Source organism: Struthio camelus, chromosome 2 (genome assembly GCF_040807025.1).
Source record: "Struthio camelus isolate bStrCam1 chromosome 2, bStrCam1.hap1, whole genome shotgun sequence".
Taxonomy (NCBI): domain Eukaryota; kingdom Metazoa; phylum Chordata; class Aves; order Struthioniformes; family Struthionidae; genus Struthio; species Struthio camelus.
This window is the reverse complement of record NC_090943.1, coordinates 69,517,676-69,536,433: the sequence shown is the minus strand read 5'-3', so window position 1 is coordinate 69,536,433 and position 18,758 is coordinate 69,517,676. Positions and strand designations below refer to the sequence as shown.

The window sequence follows — 18,758 nt, the reverse complement described above, 5'->3', positions numbered from 1 at the left end:
GGCATCTTGGTTTAACATGTAATGTGCATCCATTCTAGGTTTAGTGCAGTAATTACGGTAGTTTAATGCTAATAAAAGTAGGTAGTAACTTCTATTCTTTTTTTCTATTGTGTCTGTTGTTGGGATGGTCATGTAATTTGAGGTATCGTAGTATAAGTAGTAATGGTTATAACTATTGTTGTATAGTCAATAGGCTGTTCTCACTCACTTATATCTAAAAGCTCTAGAAACCATTCAGCAAAATAGTGGGAAACGTCATATAGGATGTGTTTAAAATAAAGTAGGCTATTGCCAAGTTAGTATGGAATAAAATCCAAGTCCATGTCAATCTAAGTAATTTGCTTTGTCAGTTGTTCTCAGCTGTGAGTTGTAGGAAGCAGGTTACCTGAGTGAGAGAAGTAGTCTGGCTTAGTTCTCATGTAGGGTATTTCTTGCAACACAGGGAAGTGCTACTGAGGTTTCCTAAGTGCTTGACCATAACGTTAACTGGTAACGGATTGATTAATCCATGGTATCATTGAAATCAAACCTTTTGCATCAGTTGATTATGTAGCTTGTTTATAGAGCTTGAGTGTTGTTTTGGTTTGGTTTCCGAAACAAGATGATTCATGTACTTTAAAATAAGCTATTTTCTCTCTCTAATCAGTAGAGGTAAAGAATGCTTTTACCTCTTGTCTCTCCTTTGCTAAGCTTTTAGAAAGGAGAGTTGTTGAATTATTGTAACTGGCAGCAGAAATAATTACTGAATACGTAAGCACTGAAGTGCTGTGACTTAGTTTTTAGTTCAACTGCATGCACCGCTAAAAACAGCGGAGCATAGTTTACTTTGGCTTTTAAACCCAAGTTTATACTCTGTTAGCCTCCTACTCTTGGCATATTTTTAATTAGAAAGTTTCATTTACTGAACTCCAGACCTATTAACAAAATTTATTTGTAATTTATCATTAAACTTAAAAGCTGAAGAGAAAAATTGACTTGATGCTGGAAGAAAAGATGATAATAGGGAACAGGGTAGTACCTCTCTTGCTGCTGAATTATCTCTTGCAATTACAATTGTGCTGCAACATGCATTGTAGGTGAAGTTGTACAGTGAACCTATGCTGTTAAAGGAGTGCTACCATGCACTTCACATCAACGCTATTTTATTGAGTTTTGAGTTTAATCTGTAAGCATTACGCTGTTGTGTTCATGCATAACTAGGGAATGATAACAGAGAAAAGTCGGATTGATCGGTTTTGAAGGAAAAGTTTAGTTAGTATGAAAAGGGAATAGGTTTATTCACACTTGTTAGGGGATTTTTAATTGCCCTGTGCGTATTAGCATTATGATATGGGGTGAAATCCTGGTCCCTCTGAAGTTAACAGTCAGGGCTTATCTGTTGAATTTGGTACAATTACAATTTCCTGCAGACCAGTTAGGTAAATGGGAGTAGTCGCACAAACTGCTTTTCATAGAGGTTCTACCTCTTCAGTGTGAGTCGTAGTGCAAAAACAGAGGTGAATGTTATTTCTCTGTGTTCAGTCTAACTGCCTGTTCTTTGTCTCTTTTAGCGCGTTCTTATTTTTTTGCTCTGAAGTCTGATTCAACAAATGCTGTTAATAAAAGTTCTGTTTACAATTCATTGGAATTTATGAATGTGCAACAGCAGGTGTCCTAAACTGGTTATGGATAGGGAGTATTTCTTGAATTTGGGCCTGAAACATCAAATATTTTTTTTGAATGTAACACTGAAATTTTTTATAGGTGCTCATATCTCTCTTATTTCACATCTTTGGCTTAGTAGCCGCTTTTCACATTGTCAAGCTCAAATTCCTTACCTAAAGCTTCCTAATTAGAATTCTCTGTTGCAAACTGTCTGAGTAGACCTGAAGAAAGCAGTTATAAGCAGCAAAACAAGATAACCACATCAGTCTGTGATTTGCTGGCACAGCAAATGATTCTCTCTCTTTTTACCTATTTTCACTTAAGTATTTGATAAAATTCCATGTCAAAAGTTGCTTAGAACTGGAACTAGAACCTGACTTTGTTTCTGTATAGCAGATTTGTGTGTATGCATGTGTGTATATGTATGCACGTATATGTACAGACAAGCACTTGTGCGTATGTGTATTTACTTGCACGTATCTCTTTCTTAAAGATATGGACCTTGGTAGTTGGTTACCTGTTGATGGTTTCGTTCAAGTGGAATCTAAGCACCGAACGTTACTTAAAAGCAGTCTCAGTCCCTGTGTGGATTATGCTGCTCTTTCATTTAGGTGAGTAACAACCTCAACGTTCATGAGTAGTAATGCTCGTGTGTCCACTGTGATTCTGTCATCTTGCAAGCAAAGCCATGCTCTTGCTCCTTTTCTGAAATATTTGTAATGGAATCTCAGCTGAGGTGCAAGCTGTTTTTTCTGCTCAGTAGTTCTGGCTGCATGTGGCCAGTGGGGAATTTTTCATTATGCAGAAGTATGTGCTGTTGGTAGAAGGCTGGTAAGACGTGAGTATTGGAGTAGGGATTGGGAAGGGCAGCAAGGAGCTGAGCTACATCATTTGCTTTCCACTTCTGTTGCCCAGTTTGTACTTTCTGTGTCTTGATTTTATTTGGTTCTTGCAGTAACAGACCTCTCACTAGCTGGTTGGAGGGGAAGGGCTGAGGTCACATGGGAGTGATTTTAGACTTGTGAATATTTTCAGCTTTTTTGAGGACCTGTCACTAATTAACGCCGCAACTGTGAAATGCGTTTAGTAGTAGTAATAGAAGCAAAAATAATTTTTTATGTCAGCAATCAACAAGCACGTCAATGTGATGATATCAACAATATTGAATAAGTTTACTACTAATCTATATAATCTGTTAATGCAAATAAAAGATTTTACTAACTTTTAAGTTTATCTTACATATTTAATATGAAGATTATATTATCATAATTGGAAGACATTGGATTTCCTGTGGTGATGCAAATAAATGGCCAATATGGTGGAAGGCTTCACTGCATATTTAATGATTTATTTTTGCTCTAGCAGCATGTTGCGGAAGTTGTTCTGAAAACATGGGGACGCTTCTCTTAAGTTTTAAGCTGCACGTGATGGCTTTGCCTTGGCTCACGTTTTCAAACTTACATTTGCTTGAGGTACTAGCTGAAAAGCCAAAAATCATCAAGGCCCTGCTTGATGCCACTCTGTAGAGATCTAGCATAAATCTATATATTTTTTTGATGGCTTGATATGCTTCTGATTTCTAAAATGTTTTTGTTTAGGGCTTGCATGATGTTTTAAAAGCTCTAAGGTATGCCAGCATGGTTTAAAGTTACTGAGGAAGTAACAGCTTGGTTTACTCTGAGGAACTTGTTCAGTTGTTTTTCTTCCTCCTCCTTTCTGTGAATGTAGAAGACTTGTTTGCTATAACACTTTTTACTTTCTGCCTACACAGTTCTTGGGTGATATGGTACCTTTCTTAGTTTTGCTAAATGTAAAGTTTATTAACGGCATAACTTTTTTTTTTTTTTTTGGAAAAAAAACTGTATTTTTTTCAGCTTCTGTGGCTGGTTCCTGGAGAATTCCTGTGTTTCTGGTTATAGTTGTTCTGATGACCGTAGGCATGTTGCATGAACAGCAGAGTGGAAAAGAGTCTTCTGGTAAGAAATGAGTTGCTGTATCTTTTATTATAGGAGGCAAAAGTTCTGTAAAGTAAGGAGAAAGTATCCAGACTATATTACTGTAAATTCAGTATCATATAGATTGCAAGAATATGCTCTAAGAAGTTTTAGCATGTTTTTTCAAAGTGGATTATGCATGCTGAAATGAGCCTTTGGTTCTTTATAGAAAAATCTTTGCAATAAACTGATTTCCATAGCAAAGGAGTGACTCTCTTAATTACAAAGTTTGGAATATGTTTCAAATACATGCTTATGTTTAAGTGTAGAGAATCCTATAGAGTTTCAAGCAGAAAGTCCAGGAGTTTGGAATTAGGGTCTAATTTAGAAAGAAATGAGCAGTATGGGTTTAATAGCTCTTATGATGCTGGGTATGAGGGAAAACATTAGACTACTTCATCCACCCAGTAATTTTCATATATCCAATTATTTGTGGTTAAAATGCAAGTTTCTTCTTAACCTTATGTTTTGTGTTTGCACTTTGAGAAAAATAGCTCTCTTGTGAATTAATTTTGTAATAAAAACAACTGCCAGGGGTTCCTTTCTATTACTAGTTTTATTGTTGTTTTGGGAAACATTTTTTTCTGTCTTGCTGCTTTGATTTTCTTGAAAGTTGTCATCATCTTTGTCAGTAAAACTGATAACCTGGTACAGAGACTTTGGATTAATCAGATTGCGAGTAACAGAAGCAACTTTGTCAGTAACAGGTCACTAGCAAGGGAAGTGCTGAGTCATAACTTTTTATGTCCTGACTCCAGCTGTGTTGTAATACTAAAATTAATAGCACTTGTAGCCACTTGATCATATTGGCTATGTAGGAAGCAGGTTAAAAGCTAACAATGTCAATCCATGTATTTTGTATTGCTTGACAGCTTCAGTGGATATCAAGCAACAAAGACAATGTTGTGAGACTTGAGCTGTTCTTTATTTATATATGCATATATGTTTTACAGGGGCAGAGCTTCCTGGGCAGATGATTTCCATTGCCGCTTCAACAATTGCCATGGCAATATCGATTACAGAAGATGAGTCAAATAACAAGCGTTCCTCACAACCCTCAGGTGACTGAATACTCTGTAAGAAAACATTTGAATTTGTTCTAAAGGCATGAATAAGAGGGAACTAAGAACAGATTTCAAAATAATCCCTCTCCTCTTCATCTTTCTCCAAAACATTGTGTTATACTTGCCCTGTGAGCCTGGTATATCTGGTTTTTAAAAATGGTAAGCGGACAATAATATAGAAGCTCTTTCAAACCATAATTTTATGGCCATATAGAGAGCCTGTGCGTGTAGAAGGCCTGACTAGAGGTTTGGGGTTTTCTTGTTGTTTTTTGTGGGGTTTTTTTGTTTGTTGTTGTTGCTTTTGTAATGAGGATATTCTCTCCCCCCCCCTTTATTGTATATATTTTCCCTACACTTCCCTCAATTTGTTGGCACTAACAAGATGTAATTGTGTTACTCGGTGAGGTACAGACTGGAATAATCTTTGTGGATGTCACAGTGACAGAAAGCTTTGCTCTCTGTTTAGCTGTGGCATGTTCATATTCTTTGCTGTAGTGAGTTTCATTGAGAATGTAACAAAATGAGAAATCTTTAAGAAAAGGTTTGAAAGGGCTGCAAGGAGAATGTGTAGGAGTCCATCTCTGGTGTTGAACCTTGCCATCTGTTGTCCAGGTAGTGCTTTGATGGCATGGGATACTAGCAAAATAAAATATTATGGAGATCTCTGGATCTGTCTTCATCTATTTCCTTCAAGTAGACAAACAGAACAGGTCATACAACTTGACAGGATGCAAGTGTCCAAAACTTGAACTTGCAGTGGACTAATCTTAGATGCAGTCAAGACGGTATGTTTTTAAAACTGCCTATAACGTGTAAATCGTGGTCTGTAGGGATCGTGCAAGAGAAAATGCTTTGAACATGTAGCATTAATAACTTATATCTAAAGACTAGCTTGCATGAATCTAAAGTCATTCAGCCTTCAGATAAAGCAGTTGATATAGAACAGTCTCTTCAGCAATTTTTTGTGAAACAGAAGGATACACAAACTTGCTGAAACAGATTTCCTAATTTTAAATATCTCGATATAAACTATATTCAAAAAAACCCTTGATTTTATATTTATATTTAACCCTTTAACCCTTATATTTATAAGAAGGGCAGCTTCAGACAATTTATTCTTTACTTGGTGTTGTAAAATGAAAATGACCTCATCAGTCTGACTTGCTAAAGACAAATATATCCTGAAACTTGAGAATGGAACCTCATGGTGAACGTTTTCTTTTGTTGTCTCTAGTCTGTTACTTTGGAAGTACAGGGATTATTCAGCTGGATTTTGGATGTCTGGTCATGTGAGTCTCCTACAGATGTGCTCTGTAAGCTCTGGAGGTTTTTTATTTTGTTTTTTGTTTTTAAACTTGGTCACCAGTTTTAATTTTTTCCTCTTTAACACAATTTCCTTCTATTTGCAAGTTATAACACTGTCTCTTGGCCACAAGAAAATGCTGCAGAGTTTTACAGCGAGTGTCTTCTGTAGTGAATGTTGCTTGAGTTATTTTCTTCACAGCAGGAAAAGAACAAATATACAGCTTCCTGCCTGCTTTTAGCAATAGTCCAAATAAAGCCCCAGCAATCTGTTGGGAAGCAACGTTTTATTTCATGCTAATTAACTGTCCCCGTGGTCCTCAAGGTTTGGCTCGTGTGAATGGTGATGAAACATTATTCTGGCATTGTAAGAATGTTTACTTGAAAAGTTAAAAAAAAAAAATTGCAGCTCTTCTGTTTTTCCCTCTGTAGTAATGTTTGTGTGTGTGTGTGGTCCTGTGTGTGTGTTGCTGTTGTTTTTTGTTGTTCTGCTTTGGAATTCATAATATAACACATCTATTTTATGAGAAGCTTAAGATTTTTGAAAGTTTTCACATCTTCGGACAGACTTCAGGGTGAGATTTTTCCTCATGTCTACTCTGAATATATGTCTGTGGTCATCAAGACTGGTTAATTGTCAATAGCAAGAATAATGCTTATACTGAATTAAATGGAATATAGAACAATGCTTCATTTGCATACTGTTCTCCTTGTGCTTAAATTTGTCCACTAGAAAAAAGGGAGGGAGGGAGGGAGAAAGCCGTACTGATTATATCATTTTTTTCCAAAGACTTACTCTTTCCTTATTTTATATTTGAATAGTGGGTTTTAGTGTTTGTATGTTTTATGGGTTTTCTTTTTTCGTTTTAGTGATATCAGTGAAGTTCATCTAACTTGTGATTATTCCTGGCGTCCCAAGAATTTTCAGAGCATACAGCAAGTGATAAATGTTCATCTTAAGAACTGCAGTGCTTTGTTAGCTGCTTCATAGGCAAGATTCAGTTGTCTTACTGGCTTTGAGTGTGATAGATATTGAAATCCTAAGGTATAGTTGTACTTCATTCCCTCCCTAATCTAAATTTCTTGATTCCAGGTAAAGATATTAGACCAGTTTTCTTAAAAGAAAAAAAAAATCTTTTTCTCTTCGAATCACAAAAAGATGTGGTTATTTAGAAAAGGGTACCCTCATCCTGGTGTTTTGAAAGACTTTTTCAATAATATTAATCAAAAGAATAAAATCATCCTTTCGCATGACTCGAAAGAGTTTGTTCTGATACCCTGGTCTATAGGCGTAAAAATTATGTTTACCTTCCTCTTTATGCTACTGTTCTGTTACCTTTTATTTAAGGAAAGGGAAGAGAATAATTCACAACTCTGTGCCAGCAAGACTTGATAGAGAACAGGTCATGTAAAGAAAAGAACAGCCAGGAAAACTGGCAATTCTTTGTTGTTTTTGTTATACTCACATTGCCACTGTAGATTCTGATTTTGATATAGTATGAACAGCATCATCTTGAAGGTATACCTACATTCTTTATCAGGCGCTAGGTTAGCTATTTGGGAAAGACTGTTGTACTGTGTCATTTGTTGGAAGACAGCAAGTGGTTTTTCAGGCTTCATCTGAGCCTGAATACCATGAAGTGCACTGAATGGTGTCTTTTTCTGAGCTCTTTCCCACTTGTGTTTTGTCTTCTGTGAATAGCCTGCTTATATCAGTAGGGAAACTGTAAGAAAATGAGTTGAGTTCAATTGGTACTCTTCTTAAGAATAGTATTGCTGCTGTTTAATTAAGATTTTCTTTATTGCAGGACTAGGTAGAACAGATTCTTCATTCCAGAAAGAAGGAATGTTCTGTTCTTTTGTAAGTGACTTTGCCAAGACTTTTTCAGCAAAAAGAGTCAGATAACTCGCATCATGTAGAATAAGCTTTATTATACTAAATTATTTTGTTTTTCGATTTTGGTTTTTAGCATTTCCTTTCCTTTGATAAACATTTGAGTTTCTGCTTGTTGTCTTATGTTTACTATCTTTATTTGAAGAAGAAAGTAAAAAGAAAGGAGCTGAGTAAGTTGAAAGGGAGGGGGAGAATTCTGTTATCAGCATGCTGCTTTCAGTCTTGTGTTCCTTTAGCAAATCTTAAGCTGGATGCATTTAACTTCCTCAGTGTACTCCTCTGCCTCATTGAAGATGGACTGAAGACTATAGAGGAGTGATAGAAATTTAGTTCCTTATGACAAAGGAAAGCTGCTGTCTATTGGTAACTCCATCTTCATTCATGAATTTTTTTTCTCCAAAGTACAGTTCACGTATGATAGGGTCATCGTTCACCTCTGGGATATGAACTGATTTGTCAATCAGCACTCCACCTGAAACAATTCCTGTGTTTAGCTGCTTGCCACGTTCCTTTTTTTCAGGTTGCCTCCTGTAATCCCTTTGGGGATATTATGAAATTCCACCAAATACGGTGCCAACAACCAGCTGATTTTTCCCTTCGTTGTTCCAGTATCTCTTAATTGGGTGAATCAAAAGATTTGCGTTACTATGTTGGTGTGGTTACGAAGCACTTCTAAGCACTAAAAATAGTTGTGCTTGCTTGTATACAACACCAGTGGGGACTGCTACAGCAAAAGAAGAGTTTTCATCTAGTGTGTCAGGCTGCAGAATGTGCCGTTCTACCACTGCTGTATATGTACAACAGATCTGTCCTACTGTACTCACTAGGATTTCATGCTGTAGGCTTTAGTGGCTTTAGTGACACATTGCAGCCAAAGCTACATATGTGAAATGCATATCAGTCAAGCAATTCATGTGTGGTAGTATATTGTAACACAGTCCCTACAACAATTTTTCTTCATGGGAGGTAAGCGGTTGCTGTTAATGTGACAGAAGTCCAGTAAAAGAGTTGTTCTTTGCTTGTGTGCTGCAGTATGTAGCAACACAGCAAATTGTCTTGTATTCTTCAACATGGAATAGCTTTTCAGGTTATCTTGTGTGCCCTGTTCTTCCACTGTGGCCATAAATGTTCTTCAGGTAGCGATATGTGTGAAGTCTCTGCGTTTACTCACCAGTGCAGGGCCTATCCTCAGTAAAAGTTAATACTGGGTTCTAAGGATAAAGATGCTACCCGCAGCGACTGAAGATGGGTCTGGTATCATCCATACTAGTGTGATACTAAGCAGATTCCCAAACTGAAATGCTTTAAAAAAAAAGTTACTCAAGTTCTGTAGACAAGAAATTGGACATAATTTTTTGTTGCTTGATATCACCATTTGCTGGACCCTTATTGCCTTTATTTTTTAACCCACAAGTTCACGTTTTGGAGTTGAACTTCATCTTTTTTAAGTTATGAATGAGAGAACAACAGCATTTGTCAACTGTTAACTTATGCTTGCTGTTGTTACTGAATTAGGTTAAGTAATTTAAGATTGCAGCGTGAATGCTGTGTTTGTAATGTGAGTGTTCAGGTAAAGAAAAAGTATATAATAAGAAATTTGTAAGATGGGAGCATCCTCTTCAAACTACGCTTATTTTTTTTCCTCCAGTGCTCTTTGAGCATATTTAAGAGCCCTTAAAGTGAATTAAAGATTTATTTTTAACACTTCAGATTTCTGTTCTTCTGTTAAAAGTGAAATACGCTCTGTTTTCTGGGTTTTATGGTTATTTGATAAGGTATATTTAGCTTCTCCAATTACCTTGCAGTGGGAGCAGGCCTCTAAGAGGCTGTAGCGTCTTTTCTTTCCTCCTCTTCCTCCCCCCATTAGCACTGCCTGGCATGGCATTGCATGATGTGGGAGAGCTTGCACAGGCCTGTTCTAGTTTTTTTTTTTTTTTTCAAAATTCAGATTAGTGCCAAGGCTGTCCCTGTCTTTTAGAGAAACTATAATAAAAGTAGGTTAAATTGGCACTAGGGAGCATATTTTGTCCTGTACAAGACATTGATGCGATAATTTCTGCTTATTCCACTGCCATTTGTTTTTTTTATTTGCTTGTTTATTTTAGGAGCAACAGAAGGTGATCAGCCCCCACATGCTTCATCCTCTGTATCCTCTTCGTCATCTTCTGGGAGCAGGCAAAGGCCTGAGATTGGAGCTCTTCTTAGGAAAAAGAAAACAAGTGATATTTACTTTGTTACACTTGTGTGGGCCATTGTCATTGTGCAGATATGGCTAAATTTCTGGATTGTGCAGCTATTGCCGGTGCCTTTTGCAGGTAATACCATTGCTACAAATGTACGTTAGATGATGACTTGGGAAAGCCTTAGACTTTTTGTTAAATAAAGTATCAATAAAATCTTACTTCTATTGTAGGCTTGTATGAGTTCTTTTAAGTTTCTCAAGACTTCTTGTTTTGAAGCGTTCAGAGTTAATTAACTTACTGTCACCAGTTAAGTCTTTCTGCATGGTTATAATGTTTTTGACCAATTATGGCTTGAGTTAGGAAGATTCAAGTGGAGTGTCCTGTATCCTGTGGGCCCAGGCCCACTCTGTCATTTTAAAACTGCTTTGTCTGTTGACTGTCATTATTATGTGTAATTCCTGGAATAATTGAGAGCCACACCTTACACTTTAGGAAACTTTTGAAGCACTGAGTTTTTCTTTGTCTCTGTGTCATGTCTTTCATCTTTTTGCGCCTATAGCTAAGGAATGTTTTAGCTGTTATTCACTTCTGAAGTACAGCTCATGCTATGTGCTTTAATTTCCATTAAAAAACAGTTTGTTAGTTCTTTGGACGGGTCACAAGATAAATTAGATTCTAATTCTAGCTCTGAGGTTAATTAGCTTTGTTGCTTCAGATCTCCATGCATCTGTTCTCTTACCTGTAAAGCGATAGTGGCATATTTCTGATGACTGTCTAAAGAGGTTGTTTGAAAACTGCATGCCACTTATTTCGATAGCTTTTTGGGGGAGGGGAAGAGAGAGACAGAGACAGAGAGAAGGGAAGATAGGCGCTCTGGAAATATGCAGAAGCTGCTTATCAATCTGAAGCCTTCCTTTTTTATTTATTTATTTTTTTCCTTGCTGTAAACAGAGAATAAGTTCTCTGGTCTCATCAGACTTCATTTAAACTTCACCTAGAACACTCATTTTCAGCATTTTTTTTAATCTATTGAACACTTAAATGTAACTATTATCCCTCTTACCAAGCCATTATAACCATGCAGTTGTACACTTGGAGATCAAGAACGTAGGGCCATGCTTACAGGTTTGAGAGGCTCTTAACATTACCATGAACTCTGAGAAGTATGGTGAAAGAAACAGCTGCGTGTTTGGCTGTGGCACTGTAGTAGAAGCTAAAGGGTAATCTGATTGTTGGACATACAACTAGCTGAATATAAGACAGGAGAAAGAGGGTTTTGATCTCTTTGTTTCCTAAAAGTGCAGTTACTGCTGCAGTACTCTGCCCAGTTTTGGTGCCTGGACATTGTAAGAGATGGTGATGGCAGATTGGACATGGCTCATAAACAAGCCATAAAAGTGATCAATGTGGGTTAGAAGATACATTTTAGAGTTACCAGAAGCAGAGTTTAAATGGCTAAATTATTTCTAAATAGCCACTCTTTGAATAACCTGTGTAGGGTGGGAGGAAAAATGGGGTAGTAGATGTTTTTGCAGTTTGGCAGACAATCAATTGTTTTAAGCTTGAGCTAGACGCATCTAGACTGTAAAGCAAGCATGTAATACTAAAATGACTTTCCAAAGGCTTCTGTGGATTGTCTGCTGCCGCCATGCTTAGACTCCAGTTAAGTGCCTGAACAAGAAGCTCAAGCCAAAACAAATTAATTTGGGAATACTTGTGACCTGTTACCTCAGTTGTGAGATTGGGCTGTTAAGTGCTTGTTCTTGCCATAAAACTGATTAATATAACCAAATCACTGCAAAAACCTTATGAAGGGGCAATATGATTATGTACGGAGCCAAATTTAGAAGCATGGATCATATTAAATATCAGCAAATGAGGATAACCTAGATAGTTAAGAGAGAAGAAATATTGGAAAGAATTTAGTAGCGGGCAATAGCCTTGTAAAGCAAAGCTTGCAGCTTGTCAAATCTGAGGAGACCAATGTGTTTAAGGACGCTAGAGGTCTTAAGGAAAATGCTTCTAGAATTAAAAAACAAAACAAAACTTTCAATTTAAGGTTTTCTGGAGTTCCTTATAATGACTATTACATGAAGTAGGTAGCGTATAGATTATCATAAAAATACTTTACTACCATTAATATTTTCCCTTGAATTCATAACAATTGCTTAATGTAGAGAGTGGAAAATAATAATTTCATAAAGTGAAAAGGGGCAGAAGTGAACTTTGAACTCAAAACCTAAGCAAAAAAACAAGTTGTGGAACGCTTGTAGCTCGTATCATTGAACAAATGCTTGGAAATCCTAATATTGTTTCATTTTAAGGGATTTCACTTTCTTGCTTGCTCTGTTATATGCTTGCTTGCTTGCTTACTCTTTTTCCTAAATTCTGTTTTTGTCTTCAGCTCATTTTCTGCTTCCTGAAGATGTTTGGATTTTCTTACTATGCAGTCTCTCTTCTTTTGTTCATGTCTTTCTAATAACATCTCTCCTTTAAAAGGAGTTTTCTCCTATCTGTTTTAAGCTAACATAACTACAGCTGTGTGATTGCAATGACTGTATACAGAGTTATTCCAGGGCAGATTATTTAAAGAACAGAAGATTGGAATGTCATTTCATGTATGTTGTTTGCTTCTTGTAAAATGAAAGTTTGTCCTGTTTTGGTTAGCAGCAGTTTGTGCGTTTACTGTCAGTCACATTCTATCATACAAAGCCTCAACCTGCCAGTTAGTTGCTGGCGCTCGCACTGTTTTCTTCTTTTCTGTATGTTTGTTAGACAATCGTTAATTACGCTATTAGAGTGTTCTAATTCCTTTAAGAGAATAATTCACATGTTTACCACATGGTGGAGCCAAAGGTAAGTAAACTAAATCTCAGCACACTGTTAAATGAGCACTCCTTGAACAAGAACATGAACTATTACAGAAGTGGCTTACAGATAATAGGCTTTTGTTGAACTTTGATAAATGCACTGTGGATATTAAAAGTTGACCTTTTAGGCTATGTGTGACATTTTCCATATCTCCAGAGAGAAGCATGATGTGAATATTGGGTGTGGGGGTGGGAGTAGCTGTTGGGGTGGTGGTGAGTGGCAATAAGTAATGCATCTGGTTTGGAGAATACCCTTGCATAATAAAAAAGCTTTATTAAAAGTGTACTTGACTGTAATAATTGGGAGTTCAGTTACACATGTTGCAGTAAATACAATATCAAGAGTGCTGCTAGTAAGCCTTTCCGCAGAAAGTTATTTTAATGTTTAAGTAGAACTTTAACACCATTTCTAACTGTTGATCTACATGAGACAATTACTGTTACTGAACTCAATATAATATTTTAAAGTGCTTAAAAGCAAAATAAAATTCTAGTTGCATTTAACTAGGGGTTTAAATGGGAACTTCTTTGCGACTGTTACATACATGATCTACTCTCTGTCCTTAAAGGAAAGATACAATTTTTTGCAATATGGAAGGCCTAAAACTTAAAAATTGAGGCATAAAAGTTTATTTTATGCATAAGATACTATTAAGCTCTGCATATAGCGTCAAGGTGTAGTCTTAACGGCATGCTATATGCATAACCATGTGATACAGCCACAGTATTGGAATAATAGAATTGCACCTTCTTATCCCAGGCCCATGCATTAGTTGCATGGTCAGGCAGTGTGCAGGCGCCCTCCTTCTCGTGCCATTTAAATTTCAAGTGGATAAGCATGCCTCTAAAGTGAATGAGGAGATTAGTACTAAAACCGCTTCAAAAATCTGAAAGTGATTTCTAATGCAAAAGAATCTTTTTCTTTCTTGTGTATAGATCTTGTCAGACCAGAGTAGATGTGTGCTATTGTGATCTTCTGAAATCTCTATTACTTAATTTTTTTTTCCTTGCCTTTATAGTTTGGGCGCTTAAAAAACTTGTGGTCCACTTTGGAGTTTTGAAGTTCATGGCGAACCGTTGCAGCAGTTGGTGGCAGCTTGTGGAAAATTTTGTGATGGAGCGTCAGGAAGCTCTTGCTCCGCGGCCTATTAGAGGACTTGGAAGAGTTATGCTAAAGCTTGACAGTAAGGTATTACTACTTATTTTCTTAAGCAACCCGAAAGTTTATTTTTTGTTAACTGTGTGCTGAGATGCTTTTACTCTAAAATAAGTGTCTGTCACTAATGGGCATGTTCCTCATGTAAAAGTATATCTGTCTTATGGTGTATTTTACACCATGTCTCTTCTGTCACTATTCACACTGAAATACACATTTAAACTTTGTTACATGATTGTGTGCAAAGCTTGACAGAAGTCGCTTTTTAAAAGTTGAGTTAGCTTCAGAAGATTCCTTAATGTGAGTGAGGGGAAACTTCTTATAGTGCAGCCACCTTATCTGATTACAAAGATATTGAAGTTAAACTTAATCCTCTTGAATATGAAGGATGAGATGATCCTCCTTCTGTTATGCACACTTAATGTTAAAAGCCAACCTGTTTCATTCTGTAAGTAAGGCTTGAGTTAGTTCAACTACACTTGTTTATACTGCATGGAAGTAGTTGTTGAACATGGTGACTTGATGATACAGAAGGAAGGCTTCCCTGTCTAAAAGAAGAAAAATGTGGAGTAAGGTGTTTGAGAAGTGCTGTAGAAATAGGCCTTGTTAGCTCTCCTCCCCGCTCCCGGCACTCACAATGCACCTACGCATATAAACTGCAGAACTGGAAAGATGCATAAAATTTATGAAGATCCCGCCTTTCAGAGTTTTAGTTTTGACTTATCCTGATAATTATTTTATTTATAACGATTTTGCCAGTGTACAAAAATGTGCTGTAACTGTGCTGTTGAAGTATTCTTCACTTTCAAAAAAGGTATTACCTTGGAGTTTCTATAACTTAAAGGCTGAACCCTGTAAGTACGTTTATCAGAGCATCAGCACTTGGTTAGATCTGTGTGCCGGTTATGGTTCTGAATTCCTACAGGAAAAGGAAGAGCTTAAGAACAGATTGTCTAATGGGTAAATGGATGTCAAAAATGCAAACAAAGGCATTAAAATGGGAGTAGGAAATAAGTAACAGTTTCAGAGTTCATTGCAGAGGAATTGAGAAAGGAAAGGCTTTTTGGGAATAAAGCTATGGATAAGTTAAAGGGGGTATCCAAAGACAGCGGGGGAAGATCAACATGTTAGAAGTTTACAGTAGATAAAACTTTTTGTTAACAGCTTTTGTGTTGGGAGTAAGAAGGATCTCTAGACATAATATTGTAAGAGTTTCTGAGTTGTCAAGTCTAGTATGTTTGTATCACAGGACTGTATGATACAATATCCTTCCTAAGTCCACTAAGTCTTTTTTCATTAAAGAAGCTAGAAGTTTTGTCCTTTTGTGCACCAGTCAACTTAAATATATTTGAGGTCAGCTTATATTCACGTCCTTGTTCCAACCCTGTTCTTTTGCTTAGACAGCTCGCTTCTTCCTCTCCCCACGTTTTTAGATGACAGTCATATTCCTTCTGAACCTGTATGGTGTGAGTTAAAGCAATCCAGCCTCTTCTAGCCTTTATAAGGAAGGCAATTTTTTGCATCATTCTGTTGTCCTCTCTAATTTCAGGTCATGTGGCTTTATCATGGGTGACTGGAGTTATGTACAGTCTTCCAATGCTTGTCACTAGTGCTTTTGTACGTTTTTATGTTCTACTGGATATGTTTATTCTGGTACATTGTAGGGTCATGGATGCATCTTATCTCTGAGATTTTTGGGAAGCAATGCCAATAGGATTATAGCAGTTTTGGTATTTGTGGGGATGGAGAAAAGGGGGGAGTGAAAATAACATCCTTGCAAGCTTCTGGGAAGGGAAGGATTAGCTGTGTTTGAGTTGGATCACCAAACAGTTTGATTTTTGGTAAGCGCTATTAAAAATGCTGAATGCCTTTGTGGGAAGAGCAGACTAACAGTGTGCCAAGACACAATGGAAATTCTTGGAATAAATTGTTACAGCTTATTATGTAGGACCCTATCATAAGGCACAAGAAACAACTTCTTGTGAAAAATCGAGATTGAGGGATCATTTCCAATGCAACAATGTTAAACTTTCATTAATTCATCTGGACTTTTCATTCCTGAGAGCCAAAGCTGCTTAGTGATTTTTGTGTGCTGAGCTAAAGAGGAGGCTGAATCTCAGCATTAGGATATGTATTGGGGCTCTCTGCTAAGCACAACAAGCTGTTGACAAGGTCTGTTTCACATAAATATCCAGTGGTACTACTTGGTCTCTGTAAAGTGGTATGCCTACAGATAATAAACAGTTGCACTGCTGAGAGCAAGGGTAGTAAGGAGGAGGAAGACATCTTGAAGTGGCATGTCTTCTCCTTTTTTAAAAAAAAAAAAAAAAAAAAAAAGGGAAAAAAACCTAGGATGTTAGTGTAGGTGGTCAGGAAAGTAAACCATTGGGAGAAACTATGGACTATGAAACGTGCTTGCTTATGCATGAGCTTTATAGATTTTTTTTTTTTTTAATAAATAAAAGCATTAAGAAAAAAGCTACTATTCATCTTTCCCATTGCTCATCAACCTCTGGTTGTCTCCTTGGTAATGAGGACAAATATCAACTGAAGAGAAGCTCTGATCAAGAGGAATGAAAGCAGAGTGTTCCTTCTTATTTTGTTTAAAAAAAAAAATCAGTTTGCCCATATGTGCAGGCCTGGTTTAAATATGGACTATAGATATAGCATGTTATTACCATATTCATTAGTCTCTGGTGTTCATTCAGAAATGGGCGATTTCTTAGACAAAGGAGTTGAAAAAGGGTTCCTCTCTTTCAAACTAGTCACCATAAAACCTGGTATTGTGCATATTCTTGCCAGCTCCCCAGAACTAATAACTTGCTTCACTCTGCATTTTTAAAAGGTTTTGTTGTCTCTTAATATGGTGAATCTAATCTGTCTTTGATTAGAGTTTGTTCAGTAGTACAACAGCATAGCCAGCAGTATGACTCTATGCACTAGCTTTTAATTAGTTAGGCTTGTGCTTATTTTTCCAATTTTTGTATTAATAGATGCATGTTTTCTGGTACACTTGAGTGAATCACAGAGTTGTTATATGCTTCTTCTAGATACAGCATACTATAATTTTATGTATAGAGGACTGGGTAAAATCAAGGTTTGGTTCTTCTGGTTCCAAGTTTAGCAGATAGTTAAAGCATGCACAGAAAATAGGCAGAATCTATACTGGTGCATGTATTATCCTAGGAAATAACTTCCATAGACATGTAAGTTCTTGTATAAATAGTTTTCCAATAAAATACTGGAAAAGGGGTTGTAGTCTTACTAATTCTGTGTGACTTGTGCTTGATTTATTTGATCTGCAATCTGCTGGTGCATATTTATCAAGCTTAATTATATATTTGATATCTCTTCTCACATTGTGTCATTGAATGTGAATGCTGTCATATGAGTAGGGTACTAAAAAAACAAATAAAATTTGTTTAATATGATAAGGGGGTTTGAAATGCAAGTAAAGCTGCCTGAATGGGAGCATTAATGCAATAATCTCATGTTAAGTCTGACCGTTTCAGTAACGTGCCCTTCTCAAAGTGCTTCTACAAATACTACTCTGAAATGTGAACTATTATATCTCAGTATAATTAAACTAGAATTGCCTAAGTTGTGCCAGTATCTCTGTTAATATTGTTAAAGTTGTCCTTATTTATTATATCCCTCTTTGTTTCAATAAGTGCGTGTTAATAGTAAAATCTAGTTTCTTGCATTAGAAGTTTTTATAATCTTTTCTTCTTATTGCAGTTTATCTTTGGGTCTGGAACAATTTCATTTTCGTTCTGTGGATGACTTTGCCTATGTTTCGTTGCTTTTTTTTTTCCTTTCTATTACTGCATCCTTCAATAATTTTCCACTGTGTTCTTGTCTGTCTTTTTTTCCCTCTTCTTCCATCTTCCCCTGCCACTGACAAGCTGTGGCACTGGCTTAATAAGAAGGTAAATAAACAGACAAATTGTGATTCCAACTAATGGATTCTGCGGGGATTTTTTTTTGCAGCATGAACACTCCTTAACATGCCTTGCTTCTTAGCTTTCTCTCCCAAGTATCTCTTTTCCAGCTATTGATATAAGCTACTGAAGGTCATATAATTCTACCTGAGCTGTTGTCTTTTACTAAAATAAATGCACATAATCAAATGTTCCTTACAGCAGAATACTGCATTAACCTTTCAAGTGTTGGAGTTTGATTTAGTAGCACTTTTATTTAAGAAAGGTTGGTCTTTACCTGCTCCCTACTTGTATGCATAACAAAGCCAGTTTTATGCCTGACTAGAGAGCTGTTCTCTGCTCAGCGAAAGCCTCAGTTAACTGAATTAACAGGGGGGTGGCAAGGGTCAGGACCTGAAGTGCAGTTGTAAAGCTAAGAATGTAAGTGCTTTCAAGTAGTGCATTGACTGGTTTCAGTCAGTGCTGTTAATCTTTTAGCCTTGAAGTGCCAAACTGACTCTTAAATGTTTCAGTATAGCATGAGTGAAATGAGAATACCCATCGTCTCAGAAATGCTGAATGTAAAGACAGTGAAAGGGAAGTAAGGGAAGTGATGGCTAGTAAAAAAGAACAATAATTAGAACAGTTATACTATAAAGCAGAAGTAGTTAAAATAACTTTTTTTTTGCGTGGTTTTTAAAAGCATGTGATGTTTCGTATATGGCGTGTAC

General features: G+C 36.7%; 1 protein-coding gene across 5 annotated transcripts in view; it reads left to right on the top strand.

Moving 5' to 3' along the window:
• The window catches only part of TMEM245 (transmembrane protein 245), an 85,545-nt gene that overhangs the window by 9,065 nt on the left and 57,722 nt on the right, over positions 1–18,758 (top strand). For 3 of the 5 annotated variants that reach the window (XR_011139810.1, XM_068936189.1, XM_068936192.1), the window contains exons 2-7: positions 2,138–2,255; positions 3,519–3,620; positions 4,592–4,699; positions 10,004–10,213; positions 13,971–14,140; positions 18,013–18,036. Coding sequence is in view for 4 of the 5 variants with exons in the window: in XM_068936189.1 (XP_068792290.1) it covers positions 2,138–2,255; positions 3,519–3,620; positions 4,592–4,699; positions 10,004–10,213; positions 13,971–14,140; positions 18,013–18,036 (732 nt within the window). In the remaining variant the exon portion in view is untranslated. The remainder of the gene's footprint in view (positions 1–2,137; positions 2,256–3,518; positions 3,621–4,591; positions 4,700–10,003; positions 10,214–13,970; positions 14,141–18,012; positions 18,037–18,758) is intronic. The other 2 variants (XM_068936191.1, XM_068936190.1) reach the window with 1 other exon arrangement.